Genomic DNA, 24,938 nt, shown 5'->3' with positions numbered 1-24,938 from the left:
TTGCTGAGGATAGAAGTCCCCCCTTCAAAAGGTGCAGCCTGCTAAGCGCTTTGTGACAAGTTCCTCCTGCCAGGCGAAGCGAAGTATCGGGCAACCTCAAAGAAAAGTGGTTTCTCTGGGCCACAAACATGAAGACCTATAATGATGGAAGCACTATCGAATGGGAGGTAATATGCATCCTCAACTATAAACAACCGCTGGAGATAACAAAATGCCATTTTGCATTTTTAAGAGACAACACATATATTGAAGCCCAGGTATTCTTAGAATAACATTAATGATTTTATTATGAGTTGTTGTGTCATGTATGTAATTACTTTGCATTTTTTGTTTTCTTAAATTGTGACTGCAATATGTCTTCTTCTCAACAAAAAAAGAATTAAAATATTTGAAGAATATGTTTACTACCTTCTCCCTGATATTGTGGTAGGGTGTATAAGGCTCAAATTTTGGTGTATTTATGAAATGTATTGCGTGTAATAACTATTTCTTTCGGTGTTATACAAATTTTACAGAATATGGCTTTGGGGAAACATGAGGGCAAGTTCTTACATAAAAAAAAAATAAAAAAGCTCTTCGACGTTCAAGGCTACAGGATGTTCATCCCGTATTTGGACTTGAAAAAGTTGGAATCCCATCCGTTTGTAAGTTTTCATTTCTAAAACTTTTTAAAGCAATTCTTTCGTTAAGTGCTAATTAAACTAAAACATTGTTTCATCTGGCCAAACTTCAGATATTTGCCCTAACTTGCTATAGGGAGCACTGGTGGATATGGATGGTGGATGTTAAAAACAAGAAACTTCGTGTCCTTAACCCATATCACAAGAAGTGTCCCTTGGAAATAAGAATGAAACTTAATATATTTGTCATAAGTTTCTTCTGTTTTCTCTATAAATTTCTTGGTTTCTGTCTGTTCTTAACAATATAAGAATTGGGTGTAGTGCTATTTAAATTAAGGTGTATTATTGGATCATTTCGGTGTAATCAGGTTTAAAATATAGTCTTTCTTATATTTTGCTTTATTTTGGTTTTTAGGGCTATGTGATTTCTAGAATGAGGGTATTTGCCGAAGGATAACCTCTCAGGAAAAAGGATGATCAAATTAAATCGCCATATGTCAACATTGCAGGCCAACAAACGAGATATAAATCTTGCTCTCTGAGAAATTTTGTGGTTTCTCTTACAATCCTATTTTATTTTGCTAATTTATTTTTATTTTTAGCTATGATTGTGCAGTTTATGTAATGAAATGGATCGAGATAATCGAACCGGAAAGCATTAAAAAGGGCAAATATGACAGGGACAATTGGACGGAGGTAACTATGTTTAAAAATAGATAACTCTATATTACTTTACTAAATTAACAGAGTTTAATAAAATAAATTTCTACAAACCGTAGACCATTTCATAGTTGAATACGCTTCGCTGATTATTTTGATGAAATGAATCAACTAAGAGATAGAGCCATTCGAGAAAGTGAAGCAATCAGATTGTCCAAGCCATCTGCAGCATTGTTGAGTCCGTATTGTCAATTATATTCATAAGATATTGACAGTCAATAGTTTGAATGTTGTGCAGTTTGTGAATAGTTTGAATAGATACTTTTTGTATAGTTTGTGAATATTTAATCCAAACTTATTATAAATTTTTTTTGCATAAATAAACTTCTATGAAGTTGTCTGTGCTATATTCAAAAGCTGTTAATTATAGGTTCAAAAAAGTCAAGGGAACAAGATCAAATATACTAATACGCCGAATTACTTTTATAATACACCAAAAAATAACTGGAATACACCAAAAACGAGTGCATACATATTTCCCTGGAAAATTTAACAAGGAGTTATGGGAATTCATAAATTTAAATTGTTACCCTTCTTAACTGGTGACCCTCCTTAACTGGTGAATTGTATATGTATTGTATATTTAAAACAATCAAATCTCTTTCAGATAGTTCAAAACACTAATTTTCAAATAAACAGCAACATTTCAAAAAATAAAAAAATAAAGAAACTACCGATAAGAAGACAATGCAGAATACACAAAAAATTATTCAATGATACACCGAAATCGTGCAACGCAACACCCGAAAAACTATCATATGCTACTGAATCTTTGAACTGATAATTCATAACACGTCCATGATATTAGCTTAAATTTGATTGCAAAACTGAACCGCTATAAAAAAGGTTCAACTGCAAAAAAGAAAATCACTTTGACGTGGCGAAAATTGGCGAGTTAAGAAATTATTATAAGAGATACGTTGCAAGTACAGTCCTTAACCAGCCGAAAATCCGCTTATCAATTTAGAAGGGTTGTCACAATATTAAAATTAAAATATTGGGAGTATGAATCCCAGGTCGTCTCCCAACGAGTTACAGAAAGATGTGCTATTTTATTAATCAGGTATTTTCAAAAATGGTTGAGTTGATAAATAGGAAATTAAATCAGAAAATTTAGATAATTTAAATAAAAGCCTTGACTGGGAGTAGATTAGTTGGAAGCCCTATTCTTGTTGAAGTACTCTCAAGATTAATTGATAATTGAAGGTTGCTCTACTTAGTTATCCCTTACTAGGTAAAGGAAAGTCAAGCAAGTTGAAAAGTTATTTCTAGTCACAAGTTCTAATCCTCTCCCTTAGGAAGGATTAGTGTCAATGACTAGAGGGTGATCCAATAATAAACCCAATTACAATTTTTCTGTTGAGTAATCCAACTCAAGGTTTCCTTTCAATCATCTCCCAATCAAGTTATGGAACTACTCACTCATCATAATTATAGACTTCACAGAATCAATGGGAAAAATAAAAGAAGACATAATAAATAATAATAAAAAGGATTAATTAAAAATAAAAGTAGTTCTGTATTAATAACTTGTGAAAATAATCCAATGTTAACTCTGGAGGAATTAAAGATATAGAAGAATAACTGAAAAGTAAATAACAAATTATAGTGACTAGTACCAGAGGTAGACTCTTCTCAAAAGCTAGAGCCAAAATCTTCAAAATCCTAATTATGAATGTTCAAGTGAGAAACCTAAGGGAGGAGTAAATTTAGATCTCAAAACTAAAAATTATGCAGAATGAATGTTGTTTTCTTGTCTCTGCATGTTCCCTGGCTCTAATCTGTGTTTCTGGGCCAAAAACTGGGTTGAAATGCGGCCTAGAAACTCTGCCAGCGACTTCTGAAATTCTGCAGATCGCGCACGTCACGCGGCCGCGTTGTCCACGCGTTCACGTCAGTCAGCGTTTCTCGTACCACGCGTGTACCTCGTCCATGCATTCGCGTCATTCGTGCAGCTTCCAATCCACGCGGTTGCGTCAGGCACGCGAGCGCGTCACTGTGAATTCTTCCGTTTCGCGCGGTCGCGTCAGCCATGCGACCGCGTGACTTCTCGCTGGTCATCTCCTCAATTCTTTGTGTTCCTTCCATTCTTGCACGCTTCCTCTTCATTCCTTACACCATTCCTGCCCTATGAAGCCTAAAACACTTAACACACAGATCACGGCATCGAATGGTACAAAGGAAGAAAAAAAATATATAACTAAAAGATCTTAGGAAGCAAGTTTTTAATCATAGGATATTTTTAGGAAGGAATTGTAAATACATGTAAATCATATGAATAAGTGGGCAAAGACTTGATAAAACCACACAAGTAAACACAATATGAATCATAAAATAGTGGTTTATCAACCTCCCCACACTTAAACATTAGCATGTCCTCATGCTAAGTTGAAGGAGATAAATATGAATGAATAGGAACATGTAAGACTCATGTAATGCAATGCAACCTATATACATATGAATGCAACTATATGAGTTTGTCTACATGATTAAAAATAGATAAGTTCTCTAAGACAAAACATGGGGCATATTTCACTAATTCAAATCATATTGTAAAAGCAGATAAATTTGTAAGAAGATAGCTTGTGAAAGCAGGGAATATAGGACTGAGCATTGAACCCTTACTGTTGGTGCATGTGCACTCTAATCATCTCTAGTATATAGGGTAATCACTCTATCCTTCTCTAATCATGCTTTCAAAAATTTTGTTTTTCACCTAATCAATCAACAATTTTAAAATGCCAATGCAAACATCATGAGGTCTTTTCATGGTTGTAATGGGGCTAAGGTAAAGGTAAGGATACACATATGGCTAACTGAGCTTATATATTGAATCTTTAATTAACCCAAGCTCCTACCTAACATACATATACTCTATATAATTTCAACATTCATCTTAGCTACCCAGAATTTCCTTTTCACATTCCACATTCATGTATCAATCTTTATTTTAATTTTATCACATGTGCATTGATTATTTAAACTCTTGACTTATTATTGGGGTAATTTTGTCCCCGTATTTACTAAAATAAAATATATATATATATATATATATATATATATAATTTTTTTTGTATAGCTTATCAATGCACATAGACTTGTAGTCTTTCTTTTATGGTTTCACATGAATAGGTACTCAAATTTCCTTTATTTCATCATGACATATTTTTCTATTACCCTTTATTCCCACAATTTTCCCATACTTAGTTAATGCACAAATTTTATCTTAAGCTAACCAAAGATTCAATTGGGGTTTCCAATTATTTTCCATGGCCTGTTGTCTTCGATCAATAGATTGTAGTAACTCATCATTAGGAGATGAAGAGGGATAAGTGATCTGAGAGGTCTACTGAGATGCTTGAGGCTGCCTTAGATGAGGTGCTCTGTAGGCCTGATTCTGATTCTGCTGCCTGAAGTTATTATTGTTATTCTACCTCTGATTTCTATTGTTATCTCTGCCTCCTCTGTATGATTCTCCCTCCAACCCTGGTTAGAATTATCTCTCTAGCTTTGGTTGGAGTTATCCTACCATCCATGGTTGTAGCTGCAACCTTGATTGTACCCTTGATTGGGGCGGTCATAGAAGTTATGAGTGGCTGCCACAGTGTGGTCTTCTGGTTGGAGTTGGGGACACTCATCAGTATAATGACTGTAATCTGCACAGATTCCGCACACTCTTTGTGGAACCAACTGTTGGCTGTGTTGTGGTGGAGAAGGCTGAACTTGCTGAGCCTGTTGTTGACTTAGTTGCATATGCTTCAGTAAGTTGGTCAGTTCACATAAGCTCTGGGTTATAGCAGCAGTCTCTTTGCTAGAGAATACTTTTGCAACAGCTTTTGAACGGCCTTGTCTCTGCCTGTGATTCCGAGTAGATTCAGCTAAGTCACTATCAATTGCCATGCTTCATCAGTGGTCTTGTACTTTTTCATAGACCCATTGCTAGCACCTTCCAATGTGGTCCTATCTTGAGATTTCATTCCCTGTGTAAAGTAGCCGAGCAACACTATCTTGTCAATCATATGGTGGGGACATGCTTCCAGAAGATTATTGAAGTGTTCCAAATATTCATAGAGAGTCTCAGATTCGTCCTGAACGATTATGGACATGTCTTTCCTCAGTTTATCGGCAGCCTCAGCTGAAAAAAAATTCTCCAAAAATTCTCTTCTAAGCGTATCCCAATTGGAAACAGTTGTTCTGGGTTGAGTGTAGTACCACTCTCTTGCCTTCCCCTCAAGAGAAAATGGGAAAGCTTTTAACAGAATAGAAGTTTCGTCAGTACCATCACGCTTAACAATAGAACAGGCGGTCTGAAAATCCCTAAGATGCTTGATAGGCTCTTGAGCAGGTAAGTCATGAAACTTGGGCATCAAGTTGAGTAGTGCAGACTTTATTTCAAAATCCACAGCCACTGTTGGGTGGTGTGCCTGAAATGGTTGTAGTGTAAAATCAGGGGCTCCTTCCTCCTAGATAGTGACTCTCCTAGGTGCTGCCATGTCACCTGCACGTAAATCAACTGGATCAGTAGAGAGGGAGCTTGTTTCTTCCTTAGATGACGTTTCAGGTTCATCCTTAGAGAGGACTAGCCGACGCCGAGCTTGCCTTATACGTGAAATAGTTCTTTCAATCTCAGGGTCAAATACTGGCAAGCTTGGATTAGGAAGTGAACGCGTCATTTAACGAAAGAAACGTGAAACTCATAGTAACAAAATAAAAAGAAAAATTGCAATTAAATAAATGCCAATCAATAAATTAGCACACTATTGCAACTCCCCGACAACGGCGCCAAAAATTGACGTGGCGAAAATTGGCGAGTTAAGAAATTATTATAAGAGATACGTTGCAAGTACAGTCCTTAACCAGCCGAAAATTCACTTATCAATTTAGAAGGGTTGTCATAATATTGAAATTATAATATTGGGAGTATGAATCCCAGGTCGTCTCCTAACGAGTTGCAGAAAGATGTGCTATTTTATTAATCAGGTGTTTTCAAAAATGGTTGAGTTGATAAACAGGAAATTAAATCAGAGAATTTAGATAATTTAAATAAAAGCCTTGACTGGGAGTAAATTAGTTGGAAGCCCTATTCTTGTTGAAGTACTCTCAAGATTAATTGATAATTGAAGGTTGCTCTGCTTAGTTATCCCTTACTAGGTAAAGGAAAGTCAAGCAAGTTGGAAAGCTATTTCTAGTGACAAGTTCTAATCCTCTCCCTTGGGAAGGACTAGTGTCAATGACTAGAGGGTGATCCAACAATAAACCCAATTATAATTTTTCTCTTGAGTAATCCAACTCAAGGTTTCCTTTCAATCATCTCTCAATCAAGTTATGGAACTACTCACTCATCATAATTATAGACTTCATAGAATCAATGGAAAAAATAAAAGAAGACATAATAAATAATAATAAAAGGGATTAATTAAAAATAAAAATAGTTCTGTATTAATAACTTGTGAAAATAATCCAATGTCAACTCTAGAGGAATTAAGGATATGGAAGAATAAATGAAAAGTAAAAAACAAATTATAGTGACTAGTACCGGAGCTAGACTCTTCTCAAAAGCTAAAGCCAAAATCTTCAAAATCCTAATTATGAATGTTCAAGTGAGAAACCAAGGGGAGGAGTAAATTCAGATCTGAAAACTAAAAATTATGCGGAATGAATGTTTTTCTCTTGTCTCTGCATATTCCCTGGCTCTAATCTGTGTTTCTGGGCCGAAAACTGGGTTGAAATGCGGCCAAAAAATTCTACCAGCAACTTCTGAAATTCTGCAGATCGTGCACGTCACGCGGCCGTGTCGTCCACGCGTTCGCGTCACTCAGTGTTTGTTGTACCACGCGTGCGCGTCATCCATGCATTCGCATCGTTCGTGCAGCTTCTAATCCACGCGGTTGCGTCAGGAACGCGAGCGCGTCACTGTGAATTCTTCCGTTTCGCGCGGTCGCGTCAGCCATGCGACCGCGTGACTTCTCGCTGGTCATCTCCTCAATTCTTTGTGTTCCTTCCATTCTTGCACGCATCCTCTTCATTCCTTACGCCATTCCTGCCCTATGAAGCCTGAAACACTTAACACACAGATCACGGCATCGAATGGTACAAAGGAAGAAAAAAAATATATAACTAAAAGATCTTAGGAAGCAAGTTTTTAATCATAGGATATTTTTAGGAAGGAATTGTAAATACATGCAAATTATATGAATAAGTGGGCAAAGACTTGATAAAACCACACAAGTAAACACAATATGAATCACAAAATAGTGGTTTATCACACTTATTAACAAAAATAAAATCACATGTTACCCCATGTTTAAAGAACATCAATTTTACTTCGCTTAGGGCTTTCGTTTTCTTTTTCTTTGAAGCATTTGTAATCTATTTTTCCGTCTTTGAACCTAGTCTATTTTTGGGACGTCCTCTCGTTCTCACCCATGGAGGGCTTTGAAGCTCATTAATATCTTCTAAGGAAGCATCTTCGTGATATAATGAACATTTTCCCTTGCCTTTTGCTTTGTATTTTTGCATCTCAACCATCGCATTATTGTAAGCGCAGTGCAAAATGGTGGCCAGCTCCTCAGATTCTTATTTAAATTCACATATATTTTGTGACCAAAATACCAAATCATCAAACCTCTTACTTTTTGGCTACAAAAGAGGCTCGTCGTAGCTGCTCTTGATGTGTGTGTACCTCCTCTCTCTGTTCTTGCTCCATCGTTCCAATATATATCTTGGTGACACTTTGTTTACTCGCTCAAAGCTTAATGCGCTCAGAGGGCGATGGGAAATATTCCTCTTAACTCGAATAATAAGCACTGACATTTCCCTTTAACTACTACACTATCCTATGTAACCGCAAACTTATTGAATGTTGAGTTTAAAATTTGTTCTGCAACTTCATATACCGTATAGCCTAGAGCAGAGTGTGTTGATCTTGTTATGCAATTCACCTTCCCTCTAAATTGTGCTTGAACTTCTCATGAGTATACACCTGTTGAAACTGAGCTTCTATTGAAGATTTTGTTGCACACGGTATGACGATATGAAAATTTGCAGCATCCAATTCTCTCTCTGCTCCCTACTTCCTAGGCAATTATTGTACTGTTTGACAAATTGGATAAGTGAACTACTCTGCGTAATAGAACTTGTTAAAAAAAGCATGCATACTCTCGCTCCTTTGTGTGCTTCTCATCCCACCCTAGAAGTAGTGATCGAGATAAATTGGAATCCATAAATGGCGATCTTCGAAAATCTATGCAAAAACACCTAAATCAAAACTAAAATACACCAAAAAACATGCAATGTACACTTCTGCTACAGATTCAAAAAACAACATTACCTGAAAGCCACTTGTTATCCCGAAAACCATATTTAATCAGAAAACCATTCCAATTCCTATCAAATGATTCTTTTGTAAGATAGTTCTAAACAACATGGCTCGTCTCATGTTCGATTTTTTCGTGTCTCTTGTAGCCATTTAATTTGCTTAGAATCTTCTTCATGATGTGCCAAATACACCACCGGTGAATTGTTGTGGGCATACAAGCCTCGACAGCCCTTTGCATCGATGCACATTGATCAGTGAGAATGCCTTTCGGAGTATTTTCTCCCATGCAACGAAGCTAACATTCAAATAACCATTTGAACGATTGAGTATTCTCTTTTTTCATCAAAATTCATCCTAAAAGTGTTGACTGACCGTGGTGATTCACCTCGAAAAAAGAATAAAAAATCAGATTGTACCTGAATACGACGAAATAGAAACAATATCATTAAATCCATCGAAATAATAACTCTTTACACTGGAAATGGTACCAAATACGCATAAACCAGAATAGCATATTACCTGTTTGTATTGTAGGTGGTATTGAATGAAATAACATATTCAAAATACTCACAGGCAGCCTTGCTCCTTGCGTCGGCCCAAAAAGCAATCTTAATTGATTGATCAACCTCGAGTTCGAGCTCGAAAAAGAAATTTTGATTCTTCTCTTTTATTCTTAATAAGTATTTCTCAAATTCTTTTGCATCATCTAGTTCCAGAACATTCTGCACTTCTCTCGTGATGTAATTTCTCATATTTTTTTCGATAAAATTTAACTCACGGTGACCCCCTGCTACTGCGACAAATGATTGGTCTATTTTGCTTGGTTTGATTTCGGCTTTCTCATTATTCTCTATTGTACGTCGCATGGACATGCTTAGTTCCTTGTGCTGTTTAAGCATCTCTGCTTGATTTGCATAGCAGGGATGTAAATGATGCAACATGACTTTCGAAATAATCCAAACACCAATGTCCTTCAATATGTGTATATAAAATTTTGTAGAACAATTTAAACCAGCTGAGGGATTTGTCTTCTCGGTCGGGAATATTTTTTATTTTCATTTCCCCTCTCTGCTATATGTAATCAATTGGTTCTTAATTTCATTTTCCTTCTTATTTGTGCTTCGAACTCTTGTAAAAAAATCTGCAGCTTCCAAAGTCATACCATTCTTACCATCCTCCTTACTCCATAGAAATCTTCTCTATAAAGAAGTCAGTTTATTTGCAACAGTTTTTAGCATCTTATATAGACTCAAATAATATACAGGGATACTGTTTAATGTAACACCCTACCATACAGAGTCTTATGCTTAAGTCATAATTCAGAGATGGTAAGGTATCACGACCTCTAAAATAAAAATTTAGTACGTATAGTAGTATGAATAATTGATATTAACTAGGAGCCTTTGTAGAAAAAGGGGTAAACAAAAAAACGCAACTCAAAAGCGCAACACTCCGATCGAAAACGTAACGAACTAGAATAACCAACGCGAGATTATATATATACAAAGGAGTGTCAAAAACAGGAGTATCAAGACTCAAGATCCGGCTGCGAAGATAACCGGTCCGAGCATAACAATATATATATATGATAAAATAAGGAAAACCCCAAAGGAAACCCAAAGGGACACAAATACATAAAACCTATTCTCCAAAATCTCCCATAAGAGGAGTCATCACAGTTTGTATTATTTAGCGGAGATATAAGTATCTAAACAAAACATGTAAACCAAAAACATGGTCCCCAAGAACAAGGAATCTTCGCAATCAAGAAGTCTCCAACATGCCTCAGCGGGAAACCTCACATCCTGCATCTGAAAACCACAAAATCCGCATGGGTGAGAACCAGAGGTTCCCAGCAGGTAACAGCTTCCACATATATAATACATAATAATGGAGGAAAGCCGAAGGCAATCCTAGAACTTCCTCCAAATAATATCCCAGCTTATAAACAAGCTAAACCATACAAGGCAACTGACTAAAGATTCTTCAGTCTAACTAATACTGCCCTTTCCAATTCCTTCAGACCTCCCAACCACCAGCAGGATATAATATAGCAAACACAGTTATATCAAACAAGGAATATACAAATAGGAGCAAGTAAGACATTTAGACAATTAGCAAGTTATATGCAGTCAAATAGGCAATCTCAAACAATTCATATAGTATGCATATGATGAATGCCTGTCCCTAGTGGCTGATGATATCATCTTGTCGGTTATATAGCCAACCCGACAAGTCCTGGTCGCTAACCATTGGACTGTCCCTCTGTCGTGCATCCCCAAACTCGAGTTATACTCGTTATAAACTTGATCATAAACATGATCCATATACATCACCCTCACTGGTGAATATTTACGGGGGTTCGAGCTCATCCGGGCCTTTCACAGTGCCCGGCCACACTTACGACATAGGGTCAACAGAGTCTCAAGCCTCAACCTGGAGCACGTGGTGGCTAGCCCACTGCTACTACCCAGGGAAACTCGTATCTCTGATAGTGGAAGTGCAAATCACAATTATCAATAATTCAGCATCAACATGCGTGAATTCTCATCCATGGATCAACATCCATACTAGCCATTCTGGCTCACGGTTCAATCCAGAACCAGCCAATATTCATAGCATACGCAGCTATTCCGGCTCACGGTTAAATCCATAACCAGCCATATTCATAAATAATCACGGCCCTTCGGCCAATGGCATAACAAGCACTTCCACCATCATCCTCCACATCTCACATAATCATCTTGATCCTCATTGATCATTCATTTTCCCCTTGCTTCACTCGCAAGTTATCACATTCACTAGCCCCTTTTTAATAGCTAGGCATGCCATAATGATTTAAGACATAAAGGGTGAGATCGGAGGCTTAGATGTATGAGATTTGGCTTTTAAAACTCAAAAATCAACTTTGGGATGAAAACAGGGCCGCGCGTACGCGCACTCCACGCTCACGCGTGGATGGCCTCAAAAACTCATCGACGCGTAAGCGTCAGGCACGCTAGCGCGTGGATTCCAAACTTGTCCATCGACGCGTACGCGTCAACCACGCGTACGCGCGGGTGTTCTCGTGCCCCAGGCACAACACCGGCACAGTTCTGGCATAACTCTCTGGAAAATGGCTGGGCATTGGGTGCAGCACCATCGGCGCGCCCGCGCACCTCACGCTCACGCGTGGATGGCAATTTTCGGAAGATCGGCGCGCACGCGCCAGGTGCGCCCACGCGCAAGGGGTCATTCTGCTAAAAATTTTCTAAGTTAAAAACTGCAGAATTCACAGATTTACACCCCAATCTTCCAACGGACATAACTTCCTCATTTTAAATCGTTTTTCGCCCGTTCTTCGAACGGCATGGACATCCCGGATCCAATTACATTTCTAAACAGATTTGGTACAAAACGGAGATCCGTAGTCCAAGTTATGTCCCGTCAAAGTACGCCCAAAAACCATATTTTTATACAAAACCACAATATGCCATTTTCAAAGCAAACCATTTTTAACTCTTTCCAAAACCAATCAAAACATGCCAATTTCATCCCTTTTCTTTGAAATCAATCAAAATGTATCAAATTCAACATCAAGCCTCCTCAACTCACACATTGACACATAACTCACAATTTACCAAAATCACTATTTCACCATTATATACCACTTCACCCAAGTGGCTCAAACTCAAACATATTGACATGTCATATACTATTCCTCATGCCAATTCTCAACAATACCAATTCCAATAAATCATCATGGTACACAAACAGCATCATACTCACCATCAACATGGTTCAACCCACAATTCAACCATAACCAATCATCAAGCATATATTACAACATGCATATTTCTCACACATCATACCACCAAGGCATCAATAATCATCATCACATATATGACTACATCATATATCTCAATCATTTAACAACATCAACCATTCAATGCCTATCTTAGGGCCTCTAGCCTAAGTATTTCCTACCACATTACATATTAGATACGGGAAACCGAAACCATACCTTAGCCGATTTTCCCAAGCTCCACCGGAGCACTTCTAAACCACTTATCCACAAGCTCTCAAGGCCTCAACACTTCCAAGAACAGATTTTGCACCACCAAACCCTTTCCAAGCTTTTCAAAATCACCAATCAAGCTCCAATATCCACACATACACAACCTAAGCCACAACCATCATACCCATACACAACATCTCAAAACCCAAACATCATAAAAATCACAAATCACACTAGGGTTGAGAATCTTACCACACCCAAGGTCCAAGGAGACAAGATTAACCTTCTCCTTCAAGAGGGTTGGGTCCTATAACATCAAAGAACCCAAAATCTCAACACTTCACCCATTGAAACTCGAAAACAAGGGCTGAGATTCGAACAGCAAAGTGTGGCTTACCTCAAGATTGATGGTATGGGTTTTGTAGAGCTCTCCGCGGTGAACGCGTGGCCGCAAACGGGGCGGCAATCGGAGCTCTAGATCAAAAGTTATGGTGGTTTGAAGATCAAGTGAGAGAGAGAAGTTGAGAGAATGTTCTTCCCTTCCTCTCCACCATTTCAGCTTGTGTGTGTAACAAATGAGGAGAGAGAGTGCTGAAAACTAGGGTTTTGGTTAAGTTATGTTGGGCCAAGGGCCCACTTTGGGTCCAATTGGCCCGGTTTGGCCCGTTCGGTCCAATCTTGGTCCGAATTCTATAAATTTGGTACCGAAATTCTCGTCTCAATCTCCTCTATCACATTTAGCCATAAAAATCACATTTTAGGCTTTCTAGAATAAATTCTCATTTATGGGTTAATTAGCCGTTAATTAACCGGGTTTTACATTTAACAGAGAGATTTGATGAGCACCAACTTACTGGCTTTACTGAAAATCTTGGCTTTCCATATGCTAAGTTTATCCTCCACTTTATCTATAATTGGCTTCCAAATCTTTACCAATCTCGGGTTAGCTCCTAGCGAGATCCCCAAGTATTTAACTGAAAAGGAAGTTTTTTTATAGTTCAGTGCGCTGCATATACGCTGTACCCATCAATCATTACAGTTTATTGGAATGAAGTTAGATTTATCAAAATTAATACTTAATCCCGTCATCAATTTAAAACAACGAAAAATCTTCCTTTAACGGTCTCTTCCTCTAAAAGGTAGAACAGAATAGTATCGTGCAGCTCACTTCCAACTCTATCTATTGATATACGTTAGCACTCCAGCACAGGGGACTATGCTAATAATGCTATATGAGGTTGATGTGTGGTCCCAAAGGTATGCTAGATCCACTTGTTAGCTCACTCACTGACCTCGCAAGCGGCAAACACCAAGTTGCGATACGATCAAAATCCACACTGATGAGTGGACTTTTTACATCTACATTTACTTGAAAGTAATTATATTATGAATTTCATTCGATCAAGAACAATTATCTACTATGTTACTTTCACTTGGGAGTAATAGTCCACCTCTACATGTTGAACAAATTATTCACAGAATATATCCAACAGGCTTTATTGAAAAAATGATTAAATTAAAAAAAAAACTAGAAATTGATTTTTTTTTGTTAATAGAAAAAAAATGGAAAAACTAAAATACTCTTTTTGGCCAGTGGTCCTAAACTCCAAATATATATCGACAATGAGAAATGGACAAATGGCAGTTTCAAAACCGAAACATGAAATTGATCTACAGCTATGATTTAATTTCTTTCATATGATGGCACTAGATTCCAATCCATGGCGGTTAAGACTACGACATTTTTGTGCATCACGTATCATTGGCAACCGTAACAAGTGGCTTTAATTTTCTCCACCTCGTTATCTCGTTGTTAGTGAGATCTTTGTATGGTGTAGTGTTTATCATATTGATTTCTCGGTAACTAAATTGAGGATCTATGTCTAGCTACACTCCTATGGTTGAAACTTCTCTTGTATCCGACAATAGCAGTAGTGACAATGATCATTTTGAAAATAGTACTAGTGAGCTCTCTTGGGTCGTTATAGTTTATTAATAGTCTGATATTGTGTTGCCATATGTTTTTTTCATTCAAATTATACTAAGTACACATTAAAATTAATTAATAATATAAAATATATGTTAAAATATAAAATATATATAAAAAATAATTAAATAGCATATGTATTCATGAATACATAATAACTTATTTTAATTGTTGATTTTAATGTACAATAATATTTTTTATTTTTTAATTAATTTAACCTTATAATTTTTTTTCTTTTGTCTTACACTACACATGCTCACGCACAGTCTTTCTATTATTATTTATGGATTCCTAATTCTACTCCTTTGATAACTCAAATTTCTAATCCTGGTGCAGGATGATGAGAGGCCAATATATTCTCTATGACTATATTTGGAGAAGAGATAGAGATTAAGATAAAGATTATATTAAATGTATGTATTGTATTTAGTGTAAAAAATATTTAGACTGAATTATATCTTAGTATCATGTTGGATTTAAGATAAATATGGAGATGATGGATAAATTTAAAATTTAACAAGTTAAATGAAAATATTTTAAAAAAAATGTTATTAAAGTTTCAATCTACATATTTAGAAATGCATGTGTCCCCCACTTTTGACCTTTCTGGAAGTATTAAACGGATTAAAATTATGTGTTTCGGGATTAAAATTTTAGTTTTCGTCTCTGATCATCAAACATAATACTCAATCTCAACTACCAAATTTCAGTCCCAATCCCAAGCTTCAGCTGTCTATAACTTTTTTTGTAAAATCTATATTTTTAATTATTTAATATTTTTTTCTAAAAAAGAAAACTATGAATTGTGGTTCTATTTCATGAGAACAAGAAGCTCACTAGCTTTGCTAGCTAGTGAATAAGTGTTCCTAACTCCTAAATTTCTATTTTGTTGCACTATGCACTCATTATTGCCTCTTCTTATAAATGAGATGTTTGTTCTTAATGCAAATAGGATGTTTGTTCTTCATACGGGATATTTATTCTTAATACAATACTGAAGATTAGTGACGACAGAAAATGGCAGAGCACTAGGAGGAAGTTTGGATTAGAAAGAAGTGTAAATAGAGTTAAAAGGAATGGATGGTTAAAATTTCTAATGGTAGGGTTAAAAAGTTTTTTTTTTTAAGTTGAGTTGGGCTAATTTTTCTTTTAATCTTCAGTGGGCTAAAAGATCAGTCTATTATTCGCGTTGTTCAGATTTTCAATAGTCTACCTAGTGAAACCATTATTATAATAGAGTTTCACATTTAAATATTTTATGTATTAGATAAATAATTTAAATCAAATATATAAAAAAATATAATATTTATAAAATACAATAAAAATAAACAAATAAAAATATTTATACTTTATTTTATAATAAAGATAGATTTATTATTTCACATGCACACTTTAATTTACCTATAAAGTAGATAAGGATATTAGCATAATTTTACTCGATTTTCTCTTTTCACTTTTATTTTAATCCAAATAAATGAAAATTTTTTATCTATTTTCTTTTTATCTAAACGCATAAAAAATTTACTTCTATTTTCTTTCTTTTTATTTTCATTATCTATCCAAACAAAGTGTAAAGAACAAAAAAAAAATGGTAACTGTCTCATTTTAATAAATAGATTTCTTATCTAGTACTACTGTACTAGAAAGCTTGCTTGTCACAAATTCTAGTTGAAGACTTTAAGGAGTGGGACTGAGGAAGGCTAATAAATATTGTCTATTTTTTCGTTTTAATTACTCTTGCAAAGTATGATCTCATATCATTTAAGCTAAGTGAGACTAAAAGAATGTGTAAAAAATATCTTATATGATATGAAATCATACATTCTAAAACAAAGAAAAAAAATTATTTTTAAATTACAATCTAATTCTATTAATTTGTTCACTATATATTTCATACATCATTTGTTTTTCAAAAATTATATTAACACAATAAAACTAATTTGGACTGGCCTAATAGTCAATTCAATAAAACTTTAAAAATCTCTATACAATACAAATAAAAATATGTACAAAAATATTCACTATTTAAAAAAAAAAGATCAAATCGAAAATTATTATGAATTGTTTATGGCAGTTTATCACACTGAAAACCTTCAAGCATAAAGAGGGATGAAGTTCATATTCAAAACTTGATCCCTATATTCATGCACTACCAATGCTACAAACATTCAAGAATCCATTGAAGCACAGATAAGTTTCATCCTATCATTTCAGTTACACCAATGTAAGAGTATTTGTCCTCATGACATTGCGTGCGCTCTCTCTATATATATAAGGACAACCAAATGCACAAGCATCATGTGCGGTTAATGCATAGTTTGAAAAAGAGCGGTGTAATGTATGACCTAAAGAAAGGGTCACACACATGCCATACACTATTTCCTATGAACTAAATAACGTTCATGAAAATATAAATCTAGAGAAAAACTCTAGTGATAGCTTTTTAATCCTAGTGAGAAGTTCTAATGATGCTAATGGTCTTCACTCAGAGTTCTCACTCTTGATGGATCATCATTGTTTTCGCTTTACAGCGTTAGATCCATCTTTAGCTAGAAAGGATTGAACGCCCTTAACGAGTTCTTCCTTCATCATGAACAAAACAGCAGCAGCTAGAACACTTTGTACAATTTTAGTGCCCATGCCTTTGTAGAATCCATAGATCCCTTCATAGTTTATCATCTTAACAATTGCATCCCATGTGCCTGAATTTCAAAGATTATGCAACTTCAGGGAGGAAAGCAAATATTTTATACATATCTACTCCTTATGAATACTAGAGATTTGGTTAAGTAATATCCCAAATTAGTCTTCAAAGAATTTTTAGTCGAACAATTTAATCCTTGACAAATTTTATTCACTAAATCAATCTCTAACCTTTTATGTTGTTAGACACAGGGGCGGAGCCACATAGTGAGGAAGGGGGCAATGACCCCCGTAATTTTAATTTTTTACATGTAAATTATATGTAAATATCAGTTTAGTCCCCTTTAAAATTTTATTTTAATCTTATTTTATTGTGTAAATATTTTTAGTCCATTTCTAATATTTATCTAGTTCCCCTCCTGGTTAGACATATCAATTCTCATGTCAAACTTTGATAAGAAGTTTGATAGCTCAGTTCCTATCGTTATTTAATAAAGACATACCAGTCCCTAATAATTTTTAACATTTTCGGATTAGTCCTTTCATATAGGTGAACAATCTGACGAAATTAAAGTTTGGGACTAATTTGATGATTAAAAGTTTGGGGTATTACTAGATGTTGTTTCCTTACAACATTGGGGGACCAAATTTTTTCTATAGGAACTAAAAGCATTAACGTTGGGGCTATGTCTCCGTTGATCTTAATACTGTCGTGTCTTCATTGACAAAACAAGATCACAGGACAAGAAACCTAACACAGAATTGGATTATGGCATGCATTTATAACAGAAGATTGGCATAACTCACACCTGTATAATGGTGCCTGTTGTCCCCTGTTTTATCCTGTTTAGCTTGAAGCCTTGACTGTAAGAACATACAAGTGGGAATAGAAACGAAAAAAGCATTCCTTACTTATCTTGAATAATGGTGGAACCAAAACACAACTCAACCCATCACACGGCCCAAGCAAAGATACTTCAGCAGATTACTGTTTTAGTTCTTAATATTTGAACTACGTCTTAATTTCGTTCCTTGTATTGGAAACATCTTATTTTTGTCATATACGTCTTATCTCATCCTATTTTAGCGCTTTGGTCAAAATTAAAAATTTTTCTTTTAACATATCATTTCTTTGATTATCATCTTCTTTTTGGTAATGAACACAATCATAATTATAGTAGTTGTAGCAATGGTTCTAGTAATTTGAAAATAAAAAAGACAAAAAAAAAGTATCTTAGAAGAAAAAATTTTAATATTGTCTAGAAGACAAAAATAGGACGACATAAATATTTAGGACAAGAGTATGACATTTAAGATATTAGAGATTAAATCAAGACTTAACTCAGACAATTAGAGGCTGCATTCTTTTTTAAGGATCATATTTAGCCAATTCAAACCAACATGTTGAGAAAGATAATAAAATATACCTTGAGAACTAGAAGAGGATAAGTTACAACAGTAGCTCCAAGCTTAGCCAAAGCTCCAAGAAGAAATATCTAGTGCCATAAGGGAATCTTAGTCTGACAAATGTTGTAAACAATCAAAAGCAAATAAGGGAAGGAAGGTGTGAATATGATATCAGTTGGAAGTGATATACCTAGAGAAGCAAAATGAGAATAATACCTCAAATGCAGTTACCCCATTTCTACCCTTCTTATTCCCATAAGGTCTTCTTTTCATCTTTAATAACATGGTTTCATACAGCATGAACTGAATGGAAGGGTTGCATACCTGCAATTAGTGAAAAACAATCAATAATAGTTCATGTGATGATAATGAAAGAATTTATTTTCGAACGTACCATGATCAATGATGGTAACACACCATTCCAGAAACCAAGGATTCCACCTTCTTCATAGACTTGTATCTGCAAACACATATTAGTACGTTGCGTTATGGTATGGGAATCGATACGCGGTACACCACATATAAAATATTTATATAAAAAATATACTTATGATGTTCTCATACGCAGATAAATTGTAAATTGGTACGTATAAATTAGTACGTGACACGTCATCTAATTGGTGAAACATGTAACTATGGTATATTACACGTTGACATATGATGGTGTTTAGTCAAAACTAAAACAAAACATATTAACCCTTCAAGTGTCGGATGATCATTATTAATGTTTGAATGGTCTTTTTTCCAACAAAGTTAATCTTTCAAGGGTGATGATATACTTAACAAATCAATAATAATCACAATGGTCTCGGTCTATGTGTTCGAATATCACAAAGAGATCACTGACAAAGAATTTACCTACCACATGTTTAGTGTCATATGGAAGAGGCTTATCTGCAGGAAGAGGAACGCTTTCTTCACCACCAACAATTAACAATCCCATGTCAGGATCTTTCTTATTTGACTCTTTTCTTTGTGTCTGCATAGTAAAAAGTGGTTTTCCACAAAAATTGAAAAGACAAAAACAGTAATAATCAAGTTCAATGTAAGAAATCATTTCTTTCCATGATTCCTTCTCTTTAAAACAATGTTATCATGTAACTAAATTACCTGCATACGGGTGACAACAACCCATATAGGATTCGTCAAAAGCACATTAAGAGACCTACCAAAAATAAAATAAAAGAATTAAGTCATTGAGATCACATTATCTAATCATTGATTTTCACTAACATGATGTTGGAAGGTCAAATCGACAACACTTCACAAAGCATATGATTGAATTATAAGAAAATAAAGTAGAACCATTACTCATGCACTTAAATTTGCTGGGGCAAAAACAAACTATAACCATAGGGGTTCTTTTCTGGGCAGAAGAAAAGTACCCAGATAAAGCAGCAATAAAAAGAGAGGATAGCATTCCAACTGATCCATCACTGATGCCAATCTTTTTTTGTGTTAGTGCAGCTTCTTCGGCTCTGTTCCTGAATATTTGATAGAAATAATAATAAACACCCTGTACCATAAAATTTGTGAGAAACTAAACCAATATGAAATTCAAAGAAAAACATTGAACATGTTGCTATAAAAATACATGATGCAGCAATCATGGCTAGTTGGAAAACTTCCATAGTTCATTCTGAATCAAACAAATAAGTAAAGTATGTCAATAGTTATATTAAATAAGTCTCTAAAGTTTCCTTATCCATCTTAATAAAGTGTCAAAGGATAATCTTTTACCACTAACATAAGAAGAAAAATTGGAAGATGATCATTATAGGCTACCCTGTTGGCCTTCTATGAGATAAACATTTTAACACACTATTCACCAAGCAAAACTTCTACTTATTCGAGATTGGCAAAATTACACCATATTAGTCCTTCGGCCCTTTCCTATAAGTGACTCATCATGCTATTAAGGACTAGTATAGTACATTTTTGCCTATTTTTGGGACGTAATTAATGTAATTGGGATATCAAAGACTATTTTAGTGTAAGCGGTCAATCTCCAAGATCACTTTGGAGTTTATTTTCAATCTAATTTTCCCATTCATTATCACAAAAATGAAATATATCAACAAATAGTGTGATATACATTTCCGAAACATCATCCTAATCTCCTTCCTAACTTGTAAATTAAAAAAAAATTCTTTGTTTAGAAATTAGGAAATATCAATATTGATCAACAAAGTAAACAAATAGCAGCAATGTTTTATAAACTCATTTTTTCTTGTATGCCGAACTGACACACCTCTCGACCATTAGAGGGAGTGTGAGATCACCTTAGAAAAACTTGCAGCAACATCAACAACAGTTACAATTACACAAGAAGAGGTGTCTGATACAAAAAATAAAAAATCTCCAAACATAGTAAGCTGAAATAAGCTCACCTGAGATGCAGCAGTACCAACTAGTGATGGTATCAACCCTCCATACAATCGTTCCCACCCTTCTTCCTTCACAACCTATATCAGTATTTTTTTCCCAACAATCACAAACCTCGCTTTCTTCCTTTCATAAAATAAATTATTTAGCCAAAAAAAAATTACACTATGGCATTATGATTCAAGCTGAAATAAAGACAGAAAAAAGGACCTGGCACATTTGGTCGAGGGTTCCAACTTTACTCTTGATTTTCTTTACATCACGGTCGGTTTGTTGGCGAGTGTTTAACTGCAGATCACACCAGAAAAAATAATTATAAAACTCAAATCTTTCACGTCTTAAGAGAAAACCCACTATTTTCACGAGAGGATCGGATTTTGAAACCAAATTCTTACAGTTAGAAGAGGGTATGTTATGAGCTGAGAAATGATCCCTCCCCCAGCTCCGGCCAATCCATTGATCAAAGCGTCCGACATTTCTTTTCTTCTTTTCTGTTATTATTTATTTTCTCGGGAAAATGAAAATATTTCTCAGGAAAGCATGGCAACTGGTAACTAAGCAGAAAAAGAAATTAAGATTTAGTAATAGAGAGTGTATAGTAATTAGTATAGTAATTATTTATTTTCAATATGGATCAAGAGAATGGAATGGAATAAAGGCATGGAAGCACGACTTTCGGAATTTTGTGACGAAGCTTTCGTTTTGGTTGTTGTGTTTGGGAAAAAGCAAATAACGTTGACGTTGTTAACCGTTAAGGAAACAAGCTATAAGGGGTGCTCAACTGCCAAGTGCACTTTCGCAACTCATTTATTAAAAAAAATACAAACTAAGGCTGGTATTAATTTTAGCCTTTAAAAAAAATAAATTCAATCATGACCTCATACAAATAAAATTTATTTAACAAAAATATTGAAATGTGTTGTGATATATATGAATGGATGCCCATTTAATATATTGTGACTTTCTTCACAATGTTGGACGGCTAACTTTTCTAATAGAGAATTTTAATTTCTCAAGAAAGACTAAGCTTTATGAAACTTTGAAAAAGAATCCTTTGTACAAGTATAAATAGAAGGAGGGTCGGAAGCATATGAGGTACAACAATAATAAAAACAATAGCTTCTCTCTCTCGTAATATTCTTTCTCTTTCGTACTATTCTCTTAAATATTTTAATATTATTAAATATATTAATTATATCTACTATATTGATATAGTAATTATAGTGAATATTACTATTAGAGTTATCAAGTTATATTTCATATTTTATATTTGTTACCTCTTCCTTATTTATTTATTTAGTTATTCTACAACACGTTATCAGCACGAGACTCTGATCAAATTTTAGGAAGACTCCAGGTAACAAATTTTTATTATGTTAAAACTCTTTCATTTTAAATATAATGCTCTTGATATATTTAGAAATAATTATTTATCATGGATATAGATGTTAAAATCCATCTTGATTCAATGGATCTTGAAGATACCATTGAGGTTGAAAATAATACATCCCAGAAGGATAAAAGTCAAGGCCATGATTTTCCTTCATCGTCATCTTGACGAATGATTGAAAAATAAATATCCCACATTAAAAGATCTTGCAGATCTGTGGAAAGACTTTGAAGAAATGTACAATCATGTGATACTTCCTCAAACCTGATATGTTAGAGAAAACTTTTTTGACCTTCCATGTCTCGAATGTGCTCCTGCAGCAGCAGTATCAAGAAAAAAATTCAAAAATATTCTGAGTTAATTTCTTACTTTCTTGTTGCTGAACGCAACAATGAGTTACTTTTAAGGAATCATGAAGCGCGCCCAGTTGGCGCCGCCCCATTTCCTGAAGTAAATGCGGCAATTAACCCCAGAAGAGGTAAATAACAAGATTTTGATAACAAGAAAAATTATGGAAGGAAAAGAAATTATGTTCACAAGAAAGATCTCACTAGAAGTGGGATAAAGAAAGAAATAATGGGCAAAGTATATCAATTGAGGATAAATGCTTCCGTTGTGGTGGAAAGGGCCATTGGTCACGTACCTGTCGTACTCCAAGGCACCTAGTTAATCCTTATTAAGCATCCTTGAAAAGGGATGACAAAGAAAAGGAAACAAATTTTGTTTCAAATGATGAAAATTCCACCACTCATTATGATGTATCTAATTTCTTTAAGGATTCTGAAGGTAATATTGGCTATTTGATCAATGATGGAATAGTTTGATATGTGTATGTGTTTGTTAAGTATTCATGTGAATAATTTGACTGTGCATGTACTTCTACTCATTTTATAATTATCATTTGTTTTTGAAGAAAAATGACAAGGACATATTCTGAAGATATTTGCCTTGCGGATAGTGCAAGTTCGCACACTATTCTTAAAAGTGATATATATTTTACCCATCTTGTGCCAAAAGAAGAATATGTTAATACTATTATTGGCTCGGACAATGTGATAGAAGGCTCCGGAAGAGCTATAATTTTGTTTCCTGGAGGAACAAAATTCATAATAAATAATGCACTATTGTCTACTAAGTCTCGAAGAAACTTGTTGAGCTTTAAAGATATTCGCCGAAATGGATATCATATTGAGACTATGAATGAGGAAAGTCATGAGTACTTATGTACCACAACTCATGATTCAAATGAAAAGGTTATATTAGAAAAATTATCCTCACTTTCTTCTGGGTTATACTATACCAAGATTAGTGCAGTAGAATCACATGCCATCGTAAACCAGAAGTTTACTAGCCCAAATGAATTCATAACTTAGCATGATAGATTGGGTCATCCGAGAACAACCATGATGAAGAGAATTATTGAAAACTCCCATGGACATTCACTAAAGAACCAGAAGCTTCTTAAAACTAGTGAATTTTGTTGTGCTGCATGTTCTCAGGGAAAGTTAATTTTAAGGCCATCTCCAGTAAAGATTGGATTTGAGTCTCCTGAATTTCTAGAAAGGATTCAAGGTGATATATGTGGACCTATTCATCCACCATGTGGATCTTTTAGATATTTTATGGTCCTAATAGACGCATCTTCGAGATGGTCACATGTGTGCTTATTGTCCTCTCGCAACCTGGCGTTTGCGAGATTACTGGCTCAAATTATTCGATTAAAAGCACAATTTCTAGAAAATCCAATCAAAGCAATTTGTCTTGATAATGCTGGTGAATTTACTTCCCAACCTTTTGATGCTTATTGTATGGCTAATGGAATAAGTGTTTAAAATCTAGTAGCTTATGTTCACGCACAAAATGAGTTAGCAGAATTGCTTATTAAACGCCTCCAATTAATTGCTAGACCCTTGCTTATGAGATCAAATTCCCAACCTCAGTTTGGGGGCATGCTATTTTACATGCCGCAGCACTTATTCATTTGAGACCAACGAGTTACCATCACTTCTCTCCTATGCAATTAGCTTTTGGCCACCAGCCAAATGTTTCCCATTTAAGAATATTTGGGTGTGCGATATATGTTCCCATTGCACCACCTAATCGCACCAAAATGGCACCCCAAAGAAAATTGGGGATATATGTTCGATATGATTTTCCCTCTATAGTGAGGTATCTTGAGATACAAACTGGAGATATATTTAAAGCCCGGTTTGCGGATTGTCATTTTGATGAATCAAAATTTCCAACATTAGAGGGAGAGAATAAGCTTCCTGAAAAGGAGCTTAACTGGAATGCATCATCGTTGATGCATTTAGATCCTCGATCAGGGCAATGTGAACTGGAAGTTCAAAAGATTATTGGTGCACGAAATTGTGATCTCTAATAATGGCATTCAACTTGGTATGCGCGTTTATAGCTCAACACTTTCTTCACAACTTCGCACAACTAACCAGCAAGTGCACTGGGTCATC

General features: G+C 35.0%; 1 protein-coding gene across 1 annotated transcript; it reads right to left on the bottom strand.

Moving 5' to 3' along the window:
- Positions 1 to 16,798: 16,798 nt before the first annotated feature.
- On the bottom strand, positions 16,799 to 22,003 carry LOC112715426 (peroxisomal nicotinamide adenine dinucleotide carrier). The gene is made up of 11 exons (XM_025767193.3): positions 21,473 to 22,003; positions 21,288 to 21,365; positions 21,083 to 21,157; positions 20,078 to 20,208; positions 19,803 to 19,857; positions 19,555 to 19,671; positions 19,087 to 19,152; positions 18,909 to 19,016; positions 18,713 to 18,781; positions 18,095 to 18,149; positions 16,799 to 17,344 (listed from the first exon to the last, which is right to left on the bottom strand). The coding sequence occupies exons 1-11, from the start codon at positions 21,551 to 21,553 to the stop codon at positions 17,154 to 17,156; spliced, it is 1,026 nt and encodes a 341-aa protein (XP_025622978.1). The 5' UTR covers positions 21,554 to 22,003; the 3' UTR covers positions 16,799 to 17,153.
- Between the last annotated feature and the right edge of the window lie 2,935 nt (positions 22,004 to 24,938).

The sequence above is a fragment of the Arachis hypogaea genome, chromosome 10 (assembly GCF_003086295.3).
Source record: "Arachis hypogaea cultivar Tifrunner chromosome 10, arahy.Tifrunner.gnm2.J5K5, whole genome shotgun sequence".
In the NCBI taxonomy this organism is placed as follows: Eukaryota; Viridiplantae; Streptophyta; class Magnoliopsida; order Fabales; family Fabaceae; genus Arachis; species Arachis hypogaea.
Note: the sequence above shows the minus strand (reverse complement) of the source record. Positions and strands in the feature narration are given on the sequence as shown.